General features: G+C 36.2%; 3 protein-coding genes and 1 long non-coding RNA gene across 4 annotated transcripts; 3 read left to right on the plus strand and 1 right to left on the minus strand.

The window, feature by feature from the left end:
- The first annotated feature begins 3,483 nt into the window (after positions 1-3,483).
- Positions 3,484-22,201, plus strand: hoxb1b (homeobox B1b). Its single transcript, XM_048171713.1, is given in 7 exon segments — positions 3,484-4,034; positions 15,452-15,567; positions 18,842-19,315; positions 19,564-21,506; positions 21,508-21,628; positions 21,744-21,997; positions 21,999-22,201. Coding segments are annotated over 4 exon segments (921 nt in total). The 5' UTR covers positions 3,484-4,034; positions 15,452-15,567; positions 18,842-19,315; positions 19,564-21,035; the 3' UTR covers positions 22,074-22,201.
- LOC125256060 lies at positions 6,677-7,136 on the minus strand. The gene is made up of 2 exons (XR_007182044.1): positions 7,000-7,136; positions 6,677-6,879 (listed from the first exon to the last, which is right to left on the minus strand). It is a non-coding gene; the product is annotated as an uncharacterized LOC125256060 (long non-coding RNA).
- hoxb6b (homeobox B6b) lies at positions 6,872-8,752 on the plus strand. Its single transcript, XM_048171716.1, has 2 exons — positions 6,872-7,394; positions 7,849-8,752. Exons 1-2 carry the CDS (start codon positions 6,974-6,976, stop codon positions 8,100-8,102), a joined length of 675 nt encoding a protein of 224 aa, XP_048027673.1. The 5' UTR covers positions 6,872-6,973; the 3' UTR covers positions 8,103-8,752.
- Positions 8,844-11,550, plus strand: hoxb5b (homeobox B5b). Its single transcript, XM_048171714.1, has 2 exons — positions 8,844-10,125; positions 10,584-11,550. The coding sequence occupies exons 1-2, from the start codon at positions 9,543-9,545 to the stop codon at positions 10,829-10,831; spliced, it is 831 nt and encodes a 276-aa protein (XP_048027671.1). The 5' UTR covers positions 8,844-9,542; the 3' UTR covers positions 10,832-11,550.
- Positions 22,202-22,456: the final 255 nt, after the last annotated feature.

Below are 22,456 nucleotides of genomic sequence, written 5' to 3' on the forward strand. Positions count from 1 at the left end.
TCACTTTTTCTCGTGTGTAAGAGGGATTGCAATAAACATTGGTGGCCTAGTTGGCTGATAAAAAGTTCCAAAGGTGATTAAAGGATTTGAGGATCTTTTACAGTAACTAAAATGGTAATGGACAGTTACGCTTAAAACCATAACAACCTATAAGCACTCAATAATATTAATGAACAAATATACCCTGTGTGTGTGTGTGTGTGTGTGTGTATATATATATATATATATATATATATATATATATATATATATATATATATATATATATATAGTTTTTTTATTTTTTCTAAACCACGTATCACGTATATATTGACAACAAAGCCATTTGACCCCAAGCCAAAAGTTCAATATGAGCACTTCGTTTCATGCAGGCAGTTTACAGGCTTTTATTACTCTGGTTGGATTCCCGAGCAGTCTGGTCTCAATCTCCTTCTCGTCGTTTATGAACAGCAAGTGCCAGATGCCTCTTAATTGTGCTACCTTTCTTTCAGAGCTTTTGGCTGCCTTCAGTCTATAGGACGTTCATTGCCTGAGATTAAATATTTGAAGATACTGAACTCCTAGGGGCTCTCTGTGTACACTCTGGTCTAAATGTGGTGTGTAATATACTCTTCCATAGTGTGATTTGAAATTTATTTAATATTATATATTCGTTGCATTTATTGAAAAAAAAGATCAACTAGGTGATTGTTTGCTTTTTATGTCGTCTTAAAATGGACCTGAAATACAATACTTTGTCATTGAACTATCATTTCAAAGCAAAGATATCAAACTATGACAACGTAAAAATACAAAGTTCTAATTCCCTAAATACTAATTAAAGTTGAAAAAGTCGTAGTTAAGCCGAGAATAGCTATGCACCTCAATATAGGCTACAGAGCAACATGAATGGTTCGATAGCAGTTTCATGTTTTTTTCTCCTAATTTTAATTCAATAAATTAAAAGTAGGATTTATGTCTGGTTAAACGGAATATAAGCCCAAATGTTTTCAAATGTAGGCCTATTAGATTGTTTTGTTGAAGAATGGAATATGAAATATAAATTGACGAATTTCGTTGTATATTTCGATGTTATAGGTAACCTGCACCAATTATGTTATTTTAGGAAAATGTGATCTGCATTTGTATTCGTGTAAAAATGAGGCGGCCACTGAGCAGTGCACGACCAACCAGAAGGATCTTGAATATTCTAGAAAAAGATAGACTATGGCCTATGGGCTGTATTATTATTAAACCTGTGCAAAAGAGAAATCGAAATAATGTTGCATGTTATTCTTTTATCAAAACATTAACAAAAGTATTAATGTCTGCAAAATGTAGGCCTACGTGTCATATGAATTAGCATTATTTCAAAACATCAATGTATGTATAGTAAATACAAGAACTGATTTAACTGCTAAAGACTTAACAGTATTGAGCCGTTCATTCAATTAGCTTCACTAGAGCTTTACAGACATATAATGTAACATCAAAACTTTTTACCTTCCACAGAACGATAAAGCATCCAACTATATAGCCAGTCACTCAAATGGTTCTTACTGAGGGGACCATAGTGCTGCAAACTTTATTTTCTGTGTGTCCAGACTGTCCACAAAATATGAAACCGTTTTGATGTTGACAAGGGGCTACCAGTTCGGAACAAGAAGAGCTCTTTATGCTAAATATAAACTGATGATGGTTTCAATTGCAGCTGTATTTCGTTGTTTTTTCTATGAGCAAGGCATGAACACATCGTGAAATCAAACAATTTAAAAGCCCGTATTTTTAAAGAAAAGGGATAACACGAATATTGAGGCCTGGATTATGCAGATAGGCAAGTTAGCTTTAGTTAGTTTTATTTAGGCTGGGAGTGTAGGCTTATAGAGAGGCCTACAGACTATATAAGTGTTGTGCTAGCACGACACATTGTTTATATATATATATATATATATATATATATATATATTAAAATATAACCATTAATATTATAATTATATCAGTTATTTTGTGAACTTTTTATCCATTATGAAAAGCTGCATATTTTCACGTTTCTGAGAATATCAAGATCACATTCTAAAACAGTCTCTCGTAAACAACAACAAAAACAGCAATAACGTAATCCTAAATTAATAATAATAATAATAATAATAATAAAAAGTGAAATAAAATCCAACATATTATGCCACACTTCGTTGAGCCTTTCATCTGATCTCATGTGGGCAAATAGCATTATCTGAATTCTATTATCGAGAATACGTTTGAAGTATGTATAATGTAAAAAGACGTGTGTGTGTGTGTGTATATATATATATATATATATATATATATATATATATATATGTATTATACACCACCGTTTTCTGTAGGCTCAAATCCATGTGGCCTTTTAACAGAACCATGCACTAAAATTTCCTATTAATAAGTAAATGTACATGTTTTTAAATAAAACAGTTAAAGTTATTTAAAATATAATGTTAACGAATTCAAATACATTTAGAATCGTTTATAAAAGAAATATGTGATTTTATTATATTACATTCAATTATATATTCAATATGCCTAGGTCTAATTCTCCGTCTATGCTAATTTTCTCTTAATTTTCTCGTGTAAGGTAAGATAAAGACTTGACACAATGTTAATTACTAAATTCAAAACAGATATAGACAGATAGAGACGCTTATATTATGAGGATGAAATTAAGTTTTAAGAATACTATAACGAAAAGCGCTGAAATACACTAAATGAACAATGCATAATTAAGAATTAGATTCTTTATTTTATTTAGCAGCTATTAAACAAAAATGTAGCTTTCTATACAAATTCAAATACATGCTTGTTGAGTTGTATCTCAATAAATTTAAACGAATATAGAGTGGATACAATGTAAATGTATTAAACGCTAACATTTGAAATTAAAATAATACTGAATGTATATACCTCATATGCTGCTTTTGCGGCCTTTTTTGGACAGCATGCGCTACTGATCTTCAAGAGCATTGCCTTCTCGAGGGTATAACCTATACAGACCATGCTCGGTCACTTTTGGGTTATACTGTTTTATTGCCCCAATAAATGTCGGAAATAAGTGTTTGTTCGTAGATGCAGGAAGCAATTCTTTCCTCCACGCATGTTTAGTGCTGTAAAAAGCTTTCACGTTCCATTTGTCTATTCTCTTAAAGTCACCTGACAAAAGAACGCACACCATTGAGGAAGAGGGAATGGTGCTCTTTTATTTTAGAGTAATTGGTCCATTTCAGTTTTAGCCACAGCTGTCCAAAAGAGCCTCCATTTCTATAAATGGACATCTTTTTTTATTCGTTACATCATTTTGTGTTTAGTTATAAACACTGGAAAACCTTTGTGTATCTGGACTATGAATGATCTATAAAACTGAAATCTAAAATTCTAGTACCCTAAGAGACTTAATTCATCTTCAAAAAAATAAATAATGCAGCCTGTATCTTTGACTGTTAATGAAGTGAAGTCGTGCTTTTTTCTCTTTTAACGAATAAAGATGGCGGCGACCGAGTTGCTGCTGAAGCAAAGCAATAAACTCACAGCTGTTTATGAAAATTTACAACTTTGTGATAGAACTTTATGTGTGGTTCTGGCAGTGGATTGGCTGACAGGGGTCACGTGAGCAGCTCTCTGTGAACATGAACTTTTTATGATTTCCCAAGTGGCTATAATGCAGCATTCTTTTGGTCAGGGCGCAGTCAGTAGCACCTCTGTCCTTTATGTTTTTTACGTTTGTTAAAGCAGAGGGAAAGACAAATTCTCCTGAGCTGGGCGAATTGTGTGCGTTAATATGGATGGAAAGCTCGACGTCACGCTAGTACGAAGCGTCTGCGTCTTTAGATTTTCACATCAGCTAAGAGTGCAAGGGTCAAAATTCACTGAGGACCTTAGTTCATTCTTCTCTAAATTGTCAAGTTTTAACTCTGTCTGGTTTACCCGTACATCAAAAAATACGACACGAGATCCAGGTTAACCGACGAATCTGCGCGATTGTTTTGGATCATTCCACTGAAGCGGTGATGAACGGGAAAGGAAAGGTAGGACTGGACCTATAGGCTTCTGTACTCCACTTATTCCAGCGATGTCATGATGCAAACTGATGTGTACAGATTTCCTTGCACAGTACCATCTTCTTGAGCATGTCTTTTGTATAACAGCACAAACAGATTAAAGATGGATCATTCAAGTTGATAAGACTGGTATGAACATATACAGAAAGTCTTCAGGCGTCGTAAGATGGTTTAAAAAGATCGACATGATGTGTGTCGCAAATAGGCCTGTTTGGATCGATGCTGAACTGTTTTATTTGGCTAAAAATATATGCTTAAAAAAATAAGTATTGTTTACAGAGTTACAAGATGGCCGCTGCATTAAAATGATTATTATGAGATTTAGCCTACATTAACTTTGAGTTTACAAATCAACATTACTGAGTTTCTTAGCAAATAAGATGCCCCATAATCACTGTAGTGTTTTTGTGTGGTTTTATTTATTTATTTTTATTTTTTTAAATGAAGGGCTGTAAAGTTGGATGTACAAAGTTGGATGTTTCAGCCATTGTTATTTCTGCTGTTTATAATGTTTCACATAATTTGCTCAAACCCATGACATTTTCTATCTATCAGTGATGAGTTTGTGTTTTTGAGGACATTTGTGAAGGCGATTATGTCTCAAAGCAGCAACAGCTTAATTGATGTTGAAGGTTTTTTTTTTTTTTTTTAGGAAAACAAAAATGCAGTACTTTGTAACAGCTTATTTTTGTTTAGATATAATTTGGTCATTCTGAATCTGAATAACCAAAATGTTTGATTTTTGAATTACAATCACATGGGAAATTGTTCTGGAGAAGCACACCTTTTCTCAATTCTTGCTCTGTGATGTCATCTAGTGACGAGATTTGGTAACTGTGGTGAAATTCAGTGTCTGTGTTTGGGTGTTCTCTGCATGTGATCTGACTGACTCAAAGACCTCTAGCATCCCTAGATACTGTGTTTAGCTGAAGTATGTCTACACTGAGCAAGGAATAGACAAATGCAGTTTGGGATTGTTCATGCTTTGGGTCTAATTTTTTAATGTTCTTTGCTATTCTTGATTAGCCCATTTAACTATATTTTGTATTTCTCTGCTCTTAGAAATTGACCTTGCACTGAAATTGTGTAATGTCCTCGTTAATAAGCAAGTTAATAAGCTTTCTTTCTTTCTTTCTTTCTTTCTTTCTTTCTTTCTTTCTTTCTTTCTTTCTTTCTTTCTCTTCTCGTGGGCTATGCTATTAATAATACAATACTATATAATACGGAAAGAAAGAATGAGCAGTTTTGTATCCTGTCAGAGGGTGAGGAAATACTAATATCATTCCTAACATTTACTTAATCAGAAATGTAATATTATTATAATTATAACGACAAAAGAATCGCTGCAGTCTTAAGAATATACGAGAATGTTCCAGCCATTCAGGGACAAACTCACAACAATAACGTCATCGAGTAGTTAGGCTACGTATACTGCAGCCTATCGATATTCAATAATACCTCTAAAGATCAATTTTTATTAATTTACAAAACAGAATAGTGATTAATGGTCAGCTTTTTTCTGAGAGCTTTCCTTTCGCCTTAACTAAAGGCTTAACTCTTATAGCCTACTTAATTATTTAAATATTACAATTCAAAGAATGTTTAATTTATTCTTTTTTTAAATAAATGTTTATAATTCAAGGACACTAGACATTACAATCTGTAAATAAAATGTAAACCTGTCCTGTAATTGTGCTACAGGCTATAACTTTGACGTTGTCTATTTAAAACAAGACGACAACAAAGAACAACACGGGCAGGACTGAATTTAAAATGGAAAAGTGCAGCCTATTTTTTAATCGTGGATTATTGAGTTTGTATTTTTCTTCTGTTTACCATTAATGCATGTTTTATTGATATAGGAAAATTGCTTGTTTTTATGTCGATTGCGGTTACATAATGTATTGCTGAAGCAGGTTTTCATGATGAGTTCACTAAATATTATGTATGTTGCACATCTTGAGAAAGTTACACAATATTCCGATAACGTGAAAGCCATTCTGTACGGTAAACTAGATTTTCGATAGATAGATAGATGGATAGATAGATAGATAGATAGATAGATAGATAGATAGATAGATAGATAGATAGATAGATAGATAGATGGATGGATGGATTTTAATTGTTTGGAATGATTTGAAAGGCCTATTGAAAATGCGCCCAAGTTACTTTGTAAATTAGCGTATTATAGTCAAGTCGTGTCTGTGATTATGTGCTGGGTGATTTTTTTTTTGTTTGTTTGTTTGTTTTGTTTTATAGCAAGAGAATGCTCTGTATGTGTAAACAACGACGGTATTAGGCTAAAGAGGGTAAAGGTCAGTACAAGTTCGTGTTGGAGAGTGTGAGTCCGTCTGTGCATCTCTGAAATTCTCCCGTGCACCTGAATTGAGCCAATTATGTCGGCATACAGATTTTCAAAAAATTTGAGCACTGGACATTTGTGAATGAAGACAGTCGAAATGAAACAATTACACGCTTGTGAGGTTTGGTAGGCTAATTGTTCGTTAAAAAATAGAAAATGTGGCGGGAAAAATAATTATTAATCACATACTCATATAAAGTAATTATTTATTGATATTATCGCATTTTAGATTTCCTTTTTTTTTTAATCTTTTTTTTTCTTTTTGCGGTAAACGGAGAAAAACACTTGCGTCTGAGTGTTTAGATATGCCCTGGGGATTCCATTCTGTGCAACAAGAGGGCCCCCACCACACGTTATCCTGTTGTCAGAAGTGCTCAGGATTGGTCAGGCACTGATCAGCTGGTCCGTTTCCCCGCGGTCTCAGATTGGCACCTCGCCACCCCCCTTCGGCTAAAACCAAATCTCAGATAAAGTAATGGCAAAAACCACTTGGACTATAAAACACAACAAATCATAACACTCGGACAATAACACTGGCCACCCCATGAGTTCCTATTTCGTCAACTCAACTTTTCCCGTGTCTCTACCCGGAGGACAGGAGTCTTTCTTGGGTCAGATACCGTTATATTCCTCTGGATATACAGATCCTTTAAGACATTATCCAAGCGCTACGTTCGGAGCTACCAATGTCCAGGACAAGGTTTACACCTCATCGTATTACCAGCAAGCTGGGGGCGTTTTTGGGAGAAGCGGATCCACCAGTGCTTGTGACTATACAACACCCAACATTTACCGAACCGCTGACCGCTCGTGCGCTATCGGAGGTCTGGAAGACTCGCTGGTCCTAACCCAGGACCAGTGCAAGACGGACTGCACTGAACAGGGTACAGAGAGATATTTTAACAGTGAAGACAAACCGTGTACCCCGGTTTACCCGTGGATGCAGAGGATGAACTCGTGTAATGGTAAGACACGTTTGCCATTTCTCTGTTTTCCATGTCATAGAATGCCACACTACTTTCCACTACGACTCTGTCAACGTATAAAAGAGAGATAGACATAGTCTGTAGTCTTTAGAAAAAGTTATGTACAGGTCAAATAAATTGCAACGGATGCAGTAAGCTGCATTCTGAATATTGCGCTTTTAGTAACCGTAAAGTAAGCGTTTTCCACATTTTTACTATCTATTAGACTTGGATACACTCAACTGAATGACCTTTAATATAATTTCTTAAAACAAAATACTTGTCGCACGTGTAGATAAAATGCAGATGTCAAATCCGATGTCACTGCAGTAATATAAGTCTTCGTAACAATGATAGTGGTGACGACTGTAGCAGTGTTCTTTTACTATTTACATTGCCCTGTTTGTATGTTTACTGAATGTTGACGCGTGTCTTTCTTTCACCTTTTTGACAGGAATGCCTGGTAGCACTGGCCGCAGGGGTCGTCAAACCTACACTCGGTTTCAGACTCTTGAACTGGAAAAGGAGTTCCACTTTAACAGATATTTGACCAGAAGGAGAAGAATTGAAATATCGCACGCTCTCTGTTTGACGGAACGTCAGATAAAGATATGGTTTCAAAACCGTAGAATGAAATGGAAAAAAGAGAATAAAGTGATGAACTCCGCAAAGGGCAGCGAAGAGGAGGATGGTGGAAAGGCGGGGTAAATGTTAAAAAGCAGCTTATGACGAAGCTCTGGAAACATTGTACATAACATGTAGCCTGTAGTTTGAATTAATAAGTAATGGTCTGTCCAACAAGAAAAAACTACCTAATAAGTTTTATGTTGCCCTAAAAAGCTTCAAGAGAGACTTTCTTTTTTCATAAAAACAGGCGTCTAAATCACCTCTGTGAAGACGGTAAAAGATCTATGGGAGGTGCTTTTTCCACAATTATATATTTTGCGGTATTTGGCCTATCTAAACTAATAAGACATGCTTTCTCGCTGTTTGAACATTCTAATGCCTATAATTTGAAAGAAAACATACGTTTATGTTTAAACTTCGGGATTAAAGGTCTTACATTGACTGTGTGTTTCAATCCATGTTGTGTGCTAGAAAAAGAAGAAAATGGGACATTTTGATTGCTTAATTTATTGGGTCGTCACTTTTGTGTATGTGTATGTGAATGCACTAAGAATAATACGTTATCATACTTTGTTAGCAATGTCATTTTGTCAATAAAATGATTGTTTAACAATTACTGTGGTTTATCTTTCTTTATGTGCATGGGCGTCTTCTCAATGAGCCAGAGACATTTCATTATCAGCTTTATTGTTTTATAAAATATTTTATATGATAGACATCTAGTATATATATATAGCCTATATTTATTATGTAGCCTATATGCTATATCTTTTTTTTTTTTTTTTTTTTTTTTTTTAATTTCCAAGTCTTCACTGCCTTGTGAAGTTGTACTAGTCAAACGGGCCGGTTTGACAAGCATTCTGGAATATTTTTTTATTTTATTCATGCATTCATTTTTAAAATTATTTTGTAGATCTATGTCTTAGTTTGACTATCAAAAACTAGGTTGTCTAACCTATGTTAAGAAGCCACATATTTATACGGTTTGGTATGGAATCACTGAATGAAGTCGCTGAAACACCCAAGATTGCTTTGAGAATCTAAAACTAAAAAAAGGAAAAACGACGTGAAATATTCACACTTTGCCTTAATTTCCATCTGTTTATTAATACGACTTAGTTTTAGTGTTCCAATAGCATATAGTGTTGCAAAATTATGCAGCAAAAATGCTTTCCGAAATGGGCAGGTGTTTGTCATTTTACAGTTCTTCCAGTAGGTGACGCCCTCCGCTAACGTGGGATGTGGCGCTCGATGGGGAGGCACCATTGAGTTGAACCTAACGATCATCATTTCGTCATCATTTGTAACCATAGAGCATGAATTACCTCTCGAAGTCATCAGAGAGAATTTACGACTGGTCAACAAAGGCACGTGATGCCCTAACGCTCTCCCATATTTGGCCGCATACATGGCAAAAACGAAGTACAGTGCATTGCTATAATTCATTATTACATCATAAATTGTGCGGCGCTGGATTTTAACGACCAAGATCTACAAATCAAGACATTTTAAAACATCCAAATGAGCTCTTATTTTCTAAACTCGTTCTCAGGGCGCTATCCAAATGGGTCTGACTATCAGTTACTAAATTATGGTACTAACGGCGCTATGAACGCTTCTTACAGGGACTCCACCAGCATGCATTCCGGGTCTTTCGGTTACAACTACAATGGAATAGACCTTAGTGTAAATCGTCCCAACAATGGCCATTTCGGGGCAGTTGGAGATAATTCTCGCTCTTTCCAAAATCCGGGTCAGGAGACCCGGTACAGACAGTCGAGCTGCTCGCTCTCGTCTCCAGATCCCATGTCTTGTGCCACCAGCGAGAGTCTGGAATTGAAGGGTTCATCTCCTCCATCTGATCAGAGCACACCAACCGGCAACAGCAGACTCACCAACAGCAACAATCTCACCAGCAGCAATAGCACACATTTTGCGGACACAGACGAGACCAATGTCTCGTCCGAGACCGAGGAAGGAGCACAGACCACCACCAACACACGTACGCAGAAGCAAGAATCTGTGGCGACCTCGACTACAACACCTAACGACGGTCAAACTCCACAGATATTCCCATGGATGAGGAAGCTGCACATTAGCCATGGTATACACATCTCTGTTCTTTTTTATTTAGGCATGCTCAAATGAAAATTGTAAAGCCTTGTTATGATGATAATAGTTTATTAAAGAAGTTTAATTATACGTGAATTAAATGCATGTTTTTCTCTTCAGATTTTTTTTTAAACTACCATATTCGTTTAGAACTAATGTTTGTCTTACAAAACACAATAATCCTTTGACGGACCATTGATTTCACCTAAGTATAGGTTAAATAGAGAATAACCACTCTATCTGGGAGGTGACTGCATGTAAAATTATTGTGCAGCAGTAAAGCCATAAAATGCAATGGTAGGCTACTAAACTACACGCCTTGAATATAATATAGTCTACATAGAATCAGCCAGCAGTCCAACATCCATAATGTAACGGACATTTAAGTCCATTTCCGTTTGATGGCTTGGTGATGTTTGCTTATTATCTCTTTGCCCTTGCTTATGCCAGATATGACTGGACCTGATGGAAAACGGGCTCGAACAGCTTACACTCGCTACCAGACGCTCGAGCTGGAGAAAGAGTTCCATTTCAATAGATACCTAACACGCAGGAGGAGAATAGAGATAGCTCACGCTCTCTGCCTCTCAGAGAGGCAAATCAAAATCTGGTTCCAAAATCGCAGGATGAAATGGAAGAAGGACAATAAACTGAAAAGCATGAGTCTCGCTACGGCGGGGAGCGCATTTCAAAATTGAGCATATCATGTCACATTAATTGGAAAATTCGACTACTGTTACAGCGCTGCACCTTTCAGCTTGTTGATATCACCTGACGACGTGTGATTTCCCCCGTGTAACTCAAAATTGTCAGCTCTTGAATATTGTTATCACATATGCTAAACTAGTTACAATTGCCATAAAATGAGTGTGAATGTCAAGTGTGTCAAGTTTATACATTCGTGGAGGAAAGCATGTTCCATGTGAGCTATTCGTGCAACGTATTCTAGACCTGTTACAAGAATTATGTACAGTACAACTCGCACTACCTAACTATCTTAAGTGATAGTGTAAAAAATGAGAAACTTTTGTTGTATCCTTGAACTTGTATTGAAACGTCATGTATTATTCACGCAACATGCTATAATCTTGTTATGTGCCGGGCTTTTTGATTTCTCGTAGATGATACCTTCTTCGCGAGAAAAATAATCTTTTCGCACTTACATTTGTGTACTTAGGCTGCAGCACAAGATTACTTTGGGCTCATAAGATGTCCAATGAAGAATGTCTTTATACAGTAGTGACCAATATGTTATTTGTAGTGCACAATGTGAGTTATGAACGTTCTGTGTTAAAAGTTGGAGAAAAAATGTTTTGTCATTGATATGTTGATGGTATCTCTGCCATTTTTTTGTATTTGTGTCTAAACTGAAAATGAGTTGATCCAAAAAGAAAAATAAAGTTTTCTCTCAGTCATACATGAACGTCTCTTTTTGTCTATAGGCCTCTTTGGTTAGTGATCCCAACGTTGGACAATACATTACATGGGCAACTAGTTCTCATTTCTACCATCGCCTGATATTTTACACTTTGAATAATTAATTTTCTCTTAAATTAAATCACTATTGTCCATGTAGGCTATCTTAAATTAAACTGTAGGTGTTCATGTGTTCTGTTGCATATAAAACAACATTCAGTTTTTGCTGCGCTCTGCGAGGAAACTTTGGATCTCGGTACAGAATATGGCTTATAAAATGGCAATATTCAAACTCAGCACTTATGTGTCACAGCACAACTCCTCAACTTATTAACGATATTTTAAAGGCTATTTTAGCAACCTGCATTTTTTTTTTTGTATGAAACACAACAGACAAATCATCTACCCTGACTATTTTCTTCTGAAGTCCAGTCCATAACACCAACATGTAGCTCTTGGTAGCTCTAAAAAAGTCACGTGAGGTCCATAAAGTTAGTTTTATGGTTTTAGGGGGGTTGACAATGTGCTACATAATTCACATTCTTGAATGTAACTGACTGTTTAACTGCTTCAGCGGGATTCTAAAGGTTGTGGGCAGCATGCGGAGTCTTCTCAAACTGGACAGTCGTTATATCCCATGCTGACTAGGCTGTCAACAAAGATTTTCATAATATTTCTGCTGGATGTGAAATTATAAGATCTTCTCCAGTAAGTCTCTTCTTTGGCTTCAGATGCTCATTCTTTTAATTAATTGTTTTCAAAAGGATCAAGGATTTAAGCCAATTTACAATTTAGTTTAAAGATTTATAAATGTCAGAGAATGCAGACTTATTGTACATATTATTCAATGATAAAAAATACATTTGTAAACCACGGTGGATTTTGACTCGGTCAAAAAAATAAAAAATGTCATTAACCTTATGGCTGCATGCATAAGAAGTGCAAGGTTGGACCGGGCGAAATTTGTATTTGCGAAGATGTTTCTTTTGCGTGGATTATGGAATATATTTTATCCTTATATTTTCATTAATACCTGAAGAGATAAATCAAAAAATTCTTTAACTTTTACAACATTTATTAAAATCTACTTCACAACCGATTTCCAAAAATTTGGAATAGTGACATTTTATCATGGTTAAACGTTAGGCAGAGAAAGTTGACATGGTAAATTTTGTTGGTAAATTGTAGATCAATCGAGCAATCTGAAAAATTACATAATTTTTTTGTCTTGCCCACTTTGGTGCATTTGCACATTATTGTATCTCTGGACTTTTGAAATAGGTGCAACATTTATAGATGAGAATGTGGATTATAGCGTTTGTGTGTGTTTTTAAAGATACTAGGATGGATGTAAGGATGTAACTACAATTTTCTCGTGATAGAAACGGTTCCTCGATTCATAACTATTAAAGTCCCATTTTACCCCTATAATGTGTTTTGCATATTGATAGGGGTAATCTGGGCGCTGTTCTCATCAATTATTCATTGGGAAGGGATCACTCCGAGGTCAAGAGACGAGAGTGGCACACATGCCTTCCGAGAGAAGCACAAGGTCCATGCCAAATTGACTAGATGGTAATCCTACAGTTTTGGAATAAATTTTCACTCAACAGTCAGTACTGTCTAAAATTCTCTTAAAGGCATTTTTGTACTGAAACGACATTGTTGAGAGGGACAGGTTTTATGGAAGAGTTGTATGAGCAAGTAAATCGTAATCGACGCAACGCTGAAACAGATTAGATTATTTTGAAGTTCTATTATTGTGAATTTTGTTTTGCTTGAGTCTTAAATAAAAGCAATGTCTCTGAACGTTTCGTTATGTTGCTAGTTATATTGATGTAATGTTGCTTTATCACCAGCAGGGCCCGCCTTACACCGAGCTCCTGGTCGGTTTTTACTCATTCTGCATTGAGGGATATTCTGATGCTTCAGGTTCATGAAAACAAAATCATTTTTAGGGATAAATTTTAAAAAACACGTAAGCCGCGAAAATTGAAAGCTTTTTTCAATGCGTCAATTTCAGTTTTTTGTTTGTTGGTTTTTGGCGGGTGACCCAGGTTTAAACAATATTGTTAAAATATCTCATTAAATAAACTATAGGAAGGGTGAAATTATAAAACAGCAATGGGACCTGGTGAGGAAAAAAAACCCCGAACCGCTTCATGGTAGAAATATTAAAAGTGGAAATTTGCAAATATCAAAGCTAGGTAGAATATTAAAAATGTTTGAAAAGAAAATGTACTATGACAGTACATGGCATGGTGAAGGATCAGAGTTCATGCTGAGGTCACTTATCCAGCTATGTTCTCTGATTGCTGGCACCATTCTCAGCTTTTGTGGCAATGGCAAAGCATAGACTAAATAAAAATTGAACGCAGTGATATAAAATTCTTGCATGATGTATTTGAATGTATGCTATTTTTTATTCCTAAATAATATAGAAATAACCATACTGCTATTTGTCTAGTCATTTAAAGCATTTATTTTGTATGTGTAGTTATAAAAGTTGAATTTAATTAAAATAATAATTCTTGGAGAATATTTAATTAGTGGTCTGTTTTAGTGGTCTGTTTGTGCTCAGTAGTAGTGCGATAACATGTTCAGGAAAGCACTAATCGAAGTGTGCAGCAGCAGGATTGCCTAATGAAGTTGATAAACGATATTTCGCTTAAGGTTATCTTGAATTTTTCATCTTTAATCGATCGTTATGCGCCCAAAAGGTTGTGTGATGTCTCCAATGAAGCTGTTGGAAGGCTAGTCCTGCAGAGTCACACACGAAATGAAAGTCCGAGAGAAAAAAGCCATATGCTTAATACGTACAATTTTACAAATGGATTTACAGTGTGAAAGTATGTTTACTGGAGGCAAAGATAATGTAGAAACATCGAGAAACAAGATGGGGACCGCCGTTTGTGCAAAAGAGTGAGACACATAGTAAGTTTACTTATCTCTTTACATGATCTCAGGATTTTATCCAACTAAGCAATGAATCAGATATGTGTGATTGCCTTTGCTTTTGTTTTTGGCAGCTGTTATATTAATATAGCCTAGCTAAGATATGTTTTAATAGTCCTATGTTGGATTAGAAATATTGAGGTATAAGGGAAAGTTAATAGCAAATAACTAATAATGCACATGATAAAGATATGGGTGGAAATCTGCAAGTTATATGTGCTCAAATGACATTTGTTGTTGTTTTCAACAAATTCACAATAAAATGGTAATATTTGTTTTCTACAGGGTTGGCCTGACAGAAAAGCTTAACGAATATACCGATGATGTCTGTCATCTATATATACCCTGTAGATCCGAATTTGTGTGAATAGAAAGTCGCAAATTCGTGTCTTGGGGAATATGTAGTTGACATAAACACGACGCCATAGTGGAATTGTGGATATACTTTTTGTCCCGGCAAACTGCCTTATTTATTTATTTATTTTTTTTGACTCTCATTATTAGAGACGTAAAAAAAACGAAACGTGAAGTGAATGTTTTGAAAATTAGACACCTGATGGCGCTACATCATTTGTCATATGATGACAAATGCTGGCCTGCGAGAACGTGAGGATTTTTTCAACATCTATTCATATTTAAAAATCTCGCAGGATCATTCATGAAGAGGTTTTGGTCACCACTTTGTTTTAACTCTTTTTGGAATCTAAAATAAATCCCCCCCCCCCTCAAAGACAGACAATGCTATTTTTCAGATGTCAAGCAAAAAATGCTGAATCCATCATAACGCACCGTAACATTTATAAAATAATTATATATATATTTTAGCAATTTACATAAGAATAATACAATAATCAACACTGTAAAATACTTGAGGATATGACAAACTGTGTTACTCATCAATGTCTTATACTAATTAAACCTGACTTTACTTTCTTTTATTTTTCTAGCAACAAGTGTATCCCAATGAGGCTACGTGTGACCGTATGAGACTCGTTTTCCACATGTTATTCATCAAATGGACAGTCTGCAGACATCTGCGAAGAAGGAACATGACAAGAAACAGGTAGCCTAATTTTTACATAAGGAAATACTGTCATGTGTCAACTGAATTTATCTTTGCTTTTAGATTACATAATGCATGAATAATGAGGAATAGTCAGAGCCTATCCATATTGTAGTGCTGTGTGCTAAATGTCTATCTTGCGTGAATAAAATAGACTTCTGTTTTCAAATTCTTGTTGATACAAAGAGTAGCTAATTCACGGTGAATAGCAAAGAAGTGAAAACACGCTGGTTCCACATCCCTTATTTGCCATGTCACGTGATTCATTAAATAATTAATGAAGCGGCTGCGGAGCAGGAAGGCAACGCAGCCAATTCGTCAAGACTGGCTTTTCGCCGAGCTAACTTGAGTGAGTTTGGGAGAAATTTCTTGGGGCTTTTCCCTCGCAAGAAGCTGTCCTCATTGCTGTGAACAGTCAAGGGGGAGAATGTAGGAGCAACCGCACAGCATAAGCACCACACATTGTGAGTAAGCCTTTAGATCTAAAGCTTGTAGATACATGCTATAGCCTACTGTATTACTGTGAACGGTCTTATGCAGACTTGAAGAGAACATGTAAAGGCCAATGAGATGCATATTTTTCCACTGCTCCGTTCATTTAAATATCATTGTATATGAAAACACGATTTGGTCTGTAATGTCATCTAAACTAGAATACAAATGCAACCTCGTGTCTCTCAAACATATTTGTTCACGAAAAAAATGTTACGGAATAAATTGTTTTATGTAACATTTTCTTCTTTATTCTTATAATTTATGTAGACTATTTGTGTGAATTTGTTTTTTCCCCTTGGATTTTATGACAGGTTTTTGTGTGTTCTCATATAGGCTATTTCATAAGGCTGTACAATTGTAACAGACTACGCCTATATTAATATTTTGCCTACAAGTTAGTCCATCTCGATAATTAATGTAATAAAGAGGTCATTAAATAAATTATAATGTTGTAGGCTGGTTTAAGAACTGTTAATATCAATAAAACGGTTAATATTAGATTGTTAAGGCCTTGATTGGTTCGTCTGATGGTGACTACCCAGTTTAGGCCGTCTATGACGAATCCATTGCTACAATGACATGAGCAAAGTAATGGAACACTAGAGATCAACTTGAGAGATCAAAGGCCTCCGGACCTTTGGGGAATTGATCGCAGAACCATCCCAAGACAGCGGCACTCTCTCATCTTCAACATCACTAATTACAATATCATGCACCAATAATTCGAAACAGATGTCCCCTTTACAAGCGTTTACAACCATTTTATGGTAAAGATGTTAGTTGACATGTTGGAGCACCTAAAACTATTTTTGGGGGTGGTTCACGCGTCTACCAGAGTTATTTGTGTGCTTTCAGAATCAGGACTAGGTTATCCTTCTGCAGAGAAAACGTAAGGCTACTTTTACCAATGATGTATGCCGCATTTGTATATTTGTATACTGTAATTTAGCTGCTAAAAAACGTACACGTGTGCTATAAAGCCCCAGACATTTAATGACTTATAACCCGGCTCCTCAATAAACATTTGCTTATCTACACGAGCCACTATCAGCTTATTTAATTGAAAATCGCACACATCTCTTCATTGGTTTGTGTTGTTTGTGGTAAACGCTCTTGATCGTTTGGTATGTACACCACGTCAATACTGCTTCAGAGCAACATCCTGATCTTGCTTAATTTTTGTTTGTTTCGCAGTTCAATTTATATCGATTGCTAACTCCGAGAGACATCCTTCTTTGCCTCCATCAGCTTTCAAGACATCTTTCCTTTCAGGAGCCTGATACTGTACGCTTTAGACAGAATATGGATAATGGGCTCTATTTTTGTTTTGTTATGACGTGTTCTTTTCTAAAATGTGTCTGATTAGTGTTGGGTCATTATGCTAATTTCACCGGGGTCTTTTGCTGAGTTCACCCATAGATTTGATACACTCGATCATTTGGCTTGTCACTTAGGCTATAGGTAAGCATTTATTGCATTTCTATCGTCATTTCCTGGAGAGGAACATATTTTTATTTGGTACTTAAGACATAACTCATTTTTCAGTGATACAGCAGGAATTCGGAGTGAAGCTACAAACATTGTTTTCAACAAGGATTTTTTTTTCAAATGTTGATTAGTGTGAATTAGCTTGTGCACTTACGTAAAATATATTTATTTGCAGATATTTCTCTGATATGTGACTCTCTACGAAATCAAGCTGCTGAAGAATAAGCTCACAGTTTGTGAATGGCGGAGGATCTGTCTGGGTGATTAATCGCCCTAGTACTTTGGCTAAGGTTCAAGACGAGTTCACTGGGCTTTGTGCGTTGTTCTACACCACTGCACACTCCTCTTCTCATTGTTTTTTCCAACTAGTCTCTTTCTTCGTTATTTAGTTATGTTTTTATCATCCCAGTCACGATTAAAAATAAATATTTTTGTCATTTCAAAGTGCGACCATCTTCTTATTTTAAATGCTTCAGCTTTTATTTTCCATAATCATTAGAACAGTTTGGTTTAAGTGATTTTAAATTGAGATCTTGCCGTACTTACATTCGGGATAATTAATTCAAAAGCATTATTATTTTGCCCTGATCCATGATTAACGATTTTCCAAACGTTGTTTTTCTGGTTGAATTACCTTCCCTTTTCTTATAGAAAGAGACAGACGATGTTACTCCAGCAATACAAAGATCAGATGTCTGTAGGTCTAATAAAACGAGAATAAGAAGTGCACATGGTTCTTTAATTCTTGATATGTATAGGCCTAAGTCAATTAATTGTTAAGCCAATAGTCTATTTTTCTCAAATGTGTAGAATTATTTCGATACCTTGAACACATTTTGGTTTACCTCGGTGTACCTACCAGTAAAAAAAAAAAAAAAAAAGCAATTAAAAGAAAATATTTTCTCAAATATTTTTAAAGACATTTTTCTCACATATGCTATCGTTGAATATTTTAATGCAACTGTTCGTACATGTATTTAGCCCATTTCTATGGCACAATGTCATCTAAAGTTTGTTTTAAAATACATTTTTATATTTAATTTTTATGATTTGTTCATGCGCATTGCATAACAAGACGCGTTTTTAAATAATATGCAGCTTATATCAAGAAGAAAAAAAGACTTGTTACATTAGCCTATGTATTTTTTTTGTCAGCAGCACAGTGAGATATTCTGGTTTCTGGCAGTGCGTATACTCCGCAAAATAGACACTATTCATATCTTTTTTTCCTTTTAGTTGCGATGATGGATTCATGTTCCCTGACTCACACCGTGTTGCTCTGACCCTGCAGGTCATCTTCCAGCGGGCCTCCGGAACCATACTGTCACATGACACGAGAGGCCAGAGTTTTGCTAAACCCCCAGAAAGGACCAACATAACTGATGAAAGCCGTCCAGAAAATGCAGATAACGAACAACAATAACGTCTGTCTCACAACGTCGCGGAATTATTTGCAACAATGTTGTTATGCATTTGAACATAATGACAAAATTCATCACCCTAAACATATTGGGTCAGCGAACGCTAAGGACGAACTTGCACAGTGAGATGGAATACAGAACGAGATAAAGAGGACGTTAAAACTAGAAGAAATAAAAAATAGATGTTGTAGTTATACCATCCTCAATCAAGACAGTAGGCCTAGCTCGTCAGTGTTCCTTCCTGCAAACTACCGAAGATAACTTTAGGAATCAGCAACTTCTAGCCATTTTCTTGGATGCCAGAATTCAAGAAAACGACAAGAGGAGCACGGCGTCATTTGGTGGTGAGTAAATAGTCCCACAATTCAGAAATCAAAATTAAATTATTTTTATCAGTAACATAAATAATGATGCAATAGCCTATTTGATTTTTGCCATAAATGTAAACTAAAATCATATAGCCTATTTCACAGACAATGTGCGAAATCTGTTTTCGCTGTTGTTAATTCAAATATTGTTGATGCGAATTTTGTCCCAATGTAGAGCAATTGGTTCAAATCCAATTACTATAAATTCATATCCTCTTTAACAGCTCAAGAGCGACAAGAAAACCCCGCTGGGATTCATTGCCTCAAAAAGAGCACGCACAGCTATACAAATGACCAGCTGTAGAGCCTGAGAAGATCCACTTCAACCCATATTTGTGCAGGCGGAGACGTGTGGAAATGCCCAGTTTAGCCTACTTAAACCTATAGCCTACTAAGAGGGAAATAACAATTTGGTTTCAGAACCGGAGGTTGAGGCAAAAAAAGATTGTAGGTTGAAAGGAATTAACTCTTGTAGCTATTGCTGGACTATCTCCGATCAACAGCCCATCACCACTGTCTTGAGTGACACTGCGAGAGATTTATTTATTCATGGCATATATACAGTGCCTCAGGTAAAAGGCCCTTCCGCAAATATGGTTGGGAATGCTTATCTAGACTATATAGGCCTACATTAATGGGTAGCATTCTCTGTCTCCTCCAAAACTATTCTGTCATGTTCCCCAGAGATAAAGTCCCCCTTCAAATGATTAAATGCCAGTTTCATTTAATATCCGAAATTAATTTTTAATGATAAATAAGTATTATAGTAATGTAATTGATTGATGTAATAACGTCATTGGGGTTAATAATTCAAATTATCGTGTGAAAATGAAAAGCGCTATGAATTTGACATTTTAGTGTAATGTATTTAGGCCTATTGCTTCTGATTAAATTCTAAATTCAAGGTTCTCGCGATGTTCATTTGAAATCTAAGATCTAATCATCAGAGTTTATCTGGGACAGTTTACAATTCTTGTTAATAATTTTCTGTATTCGAATGGAGAATGTTTGTCACCTGCACTACAAATTAAGTTTTTAGGTTTCTCTGAAGTCGAATAGGCTAAATTAAGCTCTTATCCTTTGCTTTTAGGAAAGAATCCTAGCAACCAATGGGACGTTTCACAATCTCCCTCTGCTTAGAAGCAAATTATTCTAGCATCATAAAAAACCTTACTCTATTGGTGTACATAGAAGTTCATTCAGTCCGGTTAAATTAGGAACTTAGATTTGAAAATAGCACAAGAAACTCCCTGGGGGAAAAAACACAAATGCCTATAAATCAATGGCCTACATATTGCGTATGATGAATTTTAGGGCCTGTTTATTTATAGTTTGCAACACAACTTCAGTTGTCCTCGCCGTCACGAATACAATATAAATTCACTGTTATATTGCTGTGCTCGCTTTAATTCACACTAGATCTACATTGCCAGTTTATCAGATTGATGGGTGGATTCGATTGATGTGTTTGTCATGTAAATACGAATCGTTTGATGGACACCTGCAACGCCCAGAGTGCTACCGCAGGTCGCACACTATTGGTGCAAAATTAGTCACATGATGTGTCACTTAACTGATATGAGCTCGGATAGAACTTTGTGTGGTTTGACATACTGCTTAGAGGTTGTAGGGGCACTGGGACCACACATCAGCGTATATTGACCCTGCTTAATCAATTTTGCTTGGTCAGTCAACAATGAATTCCTACTTAGATTATACGATTTACAACCGTGGTACTAACACTTATAGTTCGAAGGTTGGGTGTTTTTCTATGGAGCAAGAATACTTGCCAAGTGGTTGTGCAAGTACAAATAGTTTCATTCCCGAGGGACGGCCAATCGGAGGGAACACTTTTACACCGGCATCGCACGAAACTCATGGCACAACTTATTCACAACTTCAGTCGCAGCCATACCACATCAATATGGATATGGGGAAAACTGGACACACCAATTTCTGCAAGCAAACACGACCTCCTCCTCTCTCGGACTATGGACATCAGCACGTTCTCACTCAAGCAGATGACCACATGCGCCTTCAGTCCCCTGCTTTTTCTGTCGTGAATATGGGATCCAACATTGGAACTTACAGTGAATCTAACTGCAGGCCTGGCTCGGTCTCTGCAAGCCATTATCAGTCGTATCCCTATGGAGAACACGAACCAAACAGGCTATGGCTCTTTCAGCAAGTACCAGGTCTCCCCTGACAGTGACAGCGACTCCAAGACGAACATCAAACAAGCGCCAACGTTTGACTGGATGAAAGTCAAGAGGAACCCCCCTAAAACAGGTGAGTTTGGGGTAATTACAGCGGTTACTATAAATATTAATGTATGTAGGCCTAATATTAAAATGTTGTCAAATGAGATTTCTAATCTATGCTGTCTTTTTTTTCCCGTCTAAAGTCGCCGAATATGGGATCCACGGCCAGCAGAACATAATACGCACCAATTTTACCACCAAGCAGCTCACAGAACTTGAGAAGGAGTTTCACTTCAACAAGTACCTGACTAGGGCGCGCAGAGTGGAGGTGGCCGCCACCCTCGAACTGAACGAAACGCAGGTTAAAATTTGGTTTCAGAATCGCAGAATGAAACAGAAGAAGCGCGAGAAGGAAGGAACAGCGCCAATAATTAAGCGAGCGAATCTTTGCTCTTCTCGGTCAAAGCGCAGACAACTCAAACAGCTCATCCCCGGGTGCTTCGCCTACCTCAGACTCTTCCACTACTATTTGATGCGTACGTGCCTTTGTGGCAAACGAACTTCTGCTGTGGAGAACTACCTAACTTATTCCGCTGTTGTAGACAAAGCATTATACGTGCTAGTGTGTGCATGTGTGTTTTATAAAACGCAAAGTAATCAATTTTGCTGCATTAGAGCTACTGAATTCATGGTTCAAAATGCATTAACAGGGTATAGTCAAAAGCAAAACTTTTAAATGTTCTTTTTTTCTGTCAGGTTGAGATATTATTTTGCACTATAGATTCATTCCTCTGTTGAAAGAGAAAAAAAAAAAAACTGTTGAAAAAACTGACGTTTATGTATTTAGAAAACAACCTGGCCTGTGACATTGTGATAAATAAATATTTTATTTTTCTTAAATATGTTTGATTTATAA

This window comes from Megalobrama amblycephala, linkage group LG20 (assembly GCF_018812025.1).
Source record: "Megalobrama amblycephala isolate DHTTF-2021 linkage group LG20, ASM1881202v1, whole genome shotgun sequence".
In the NCBI taxonomy this organism is placed as follows: domain Eukaryota; kingdom Metazoa; phylum Chordata; class Actinopteri; order Cypriniformes; family Xenocyprididae; genus Megalobrama; species Megalobrama amblycephala.

What these genes read in the sequence shown, in the direction of transcription:
- hoxb5b (XM_048171714.1), top strand. Translation starts at nt 9,543, where the DNA reads ATGAGCTCTTATTTTCTAAACTCGTTCTCAGGGCGCTATCCAAATGGG. An exon ending in GAAGCTGCACATTAGCCATG is followed by an intron (nt 10,126 to 10,583) that starts GTATACACATCT and finishes TGCTTATGCCAG; the next exon opens with ATATGACTGGACCTGATGGA.
- hoxb6b (XM_048171716.1), top strand. Translation starts at nt 6,974, where the DNA reads ATGAGTTCCTATTTCGTCAACTCAACTTTTCCCGTGTCTCTACCCGGA. An exon ending in GAGGATGAACTCGTGTAATG is followed by an intron (nt 7,395 to 7,848) that starts GTAAGACACGTT and finishes CCTTTTTGACAG; the next exon opens with GAATGCCTGGTAGCACTGGC.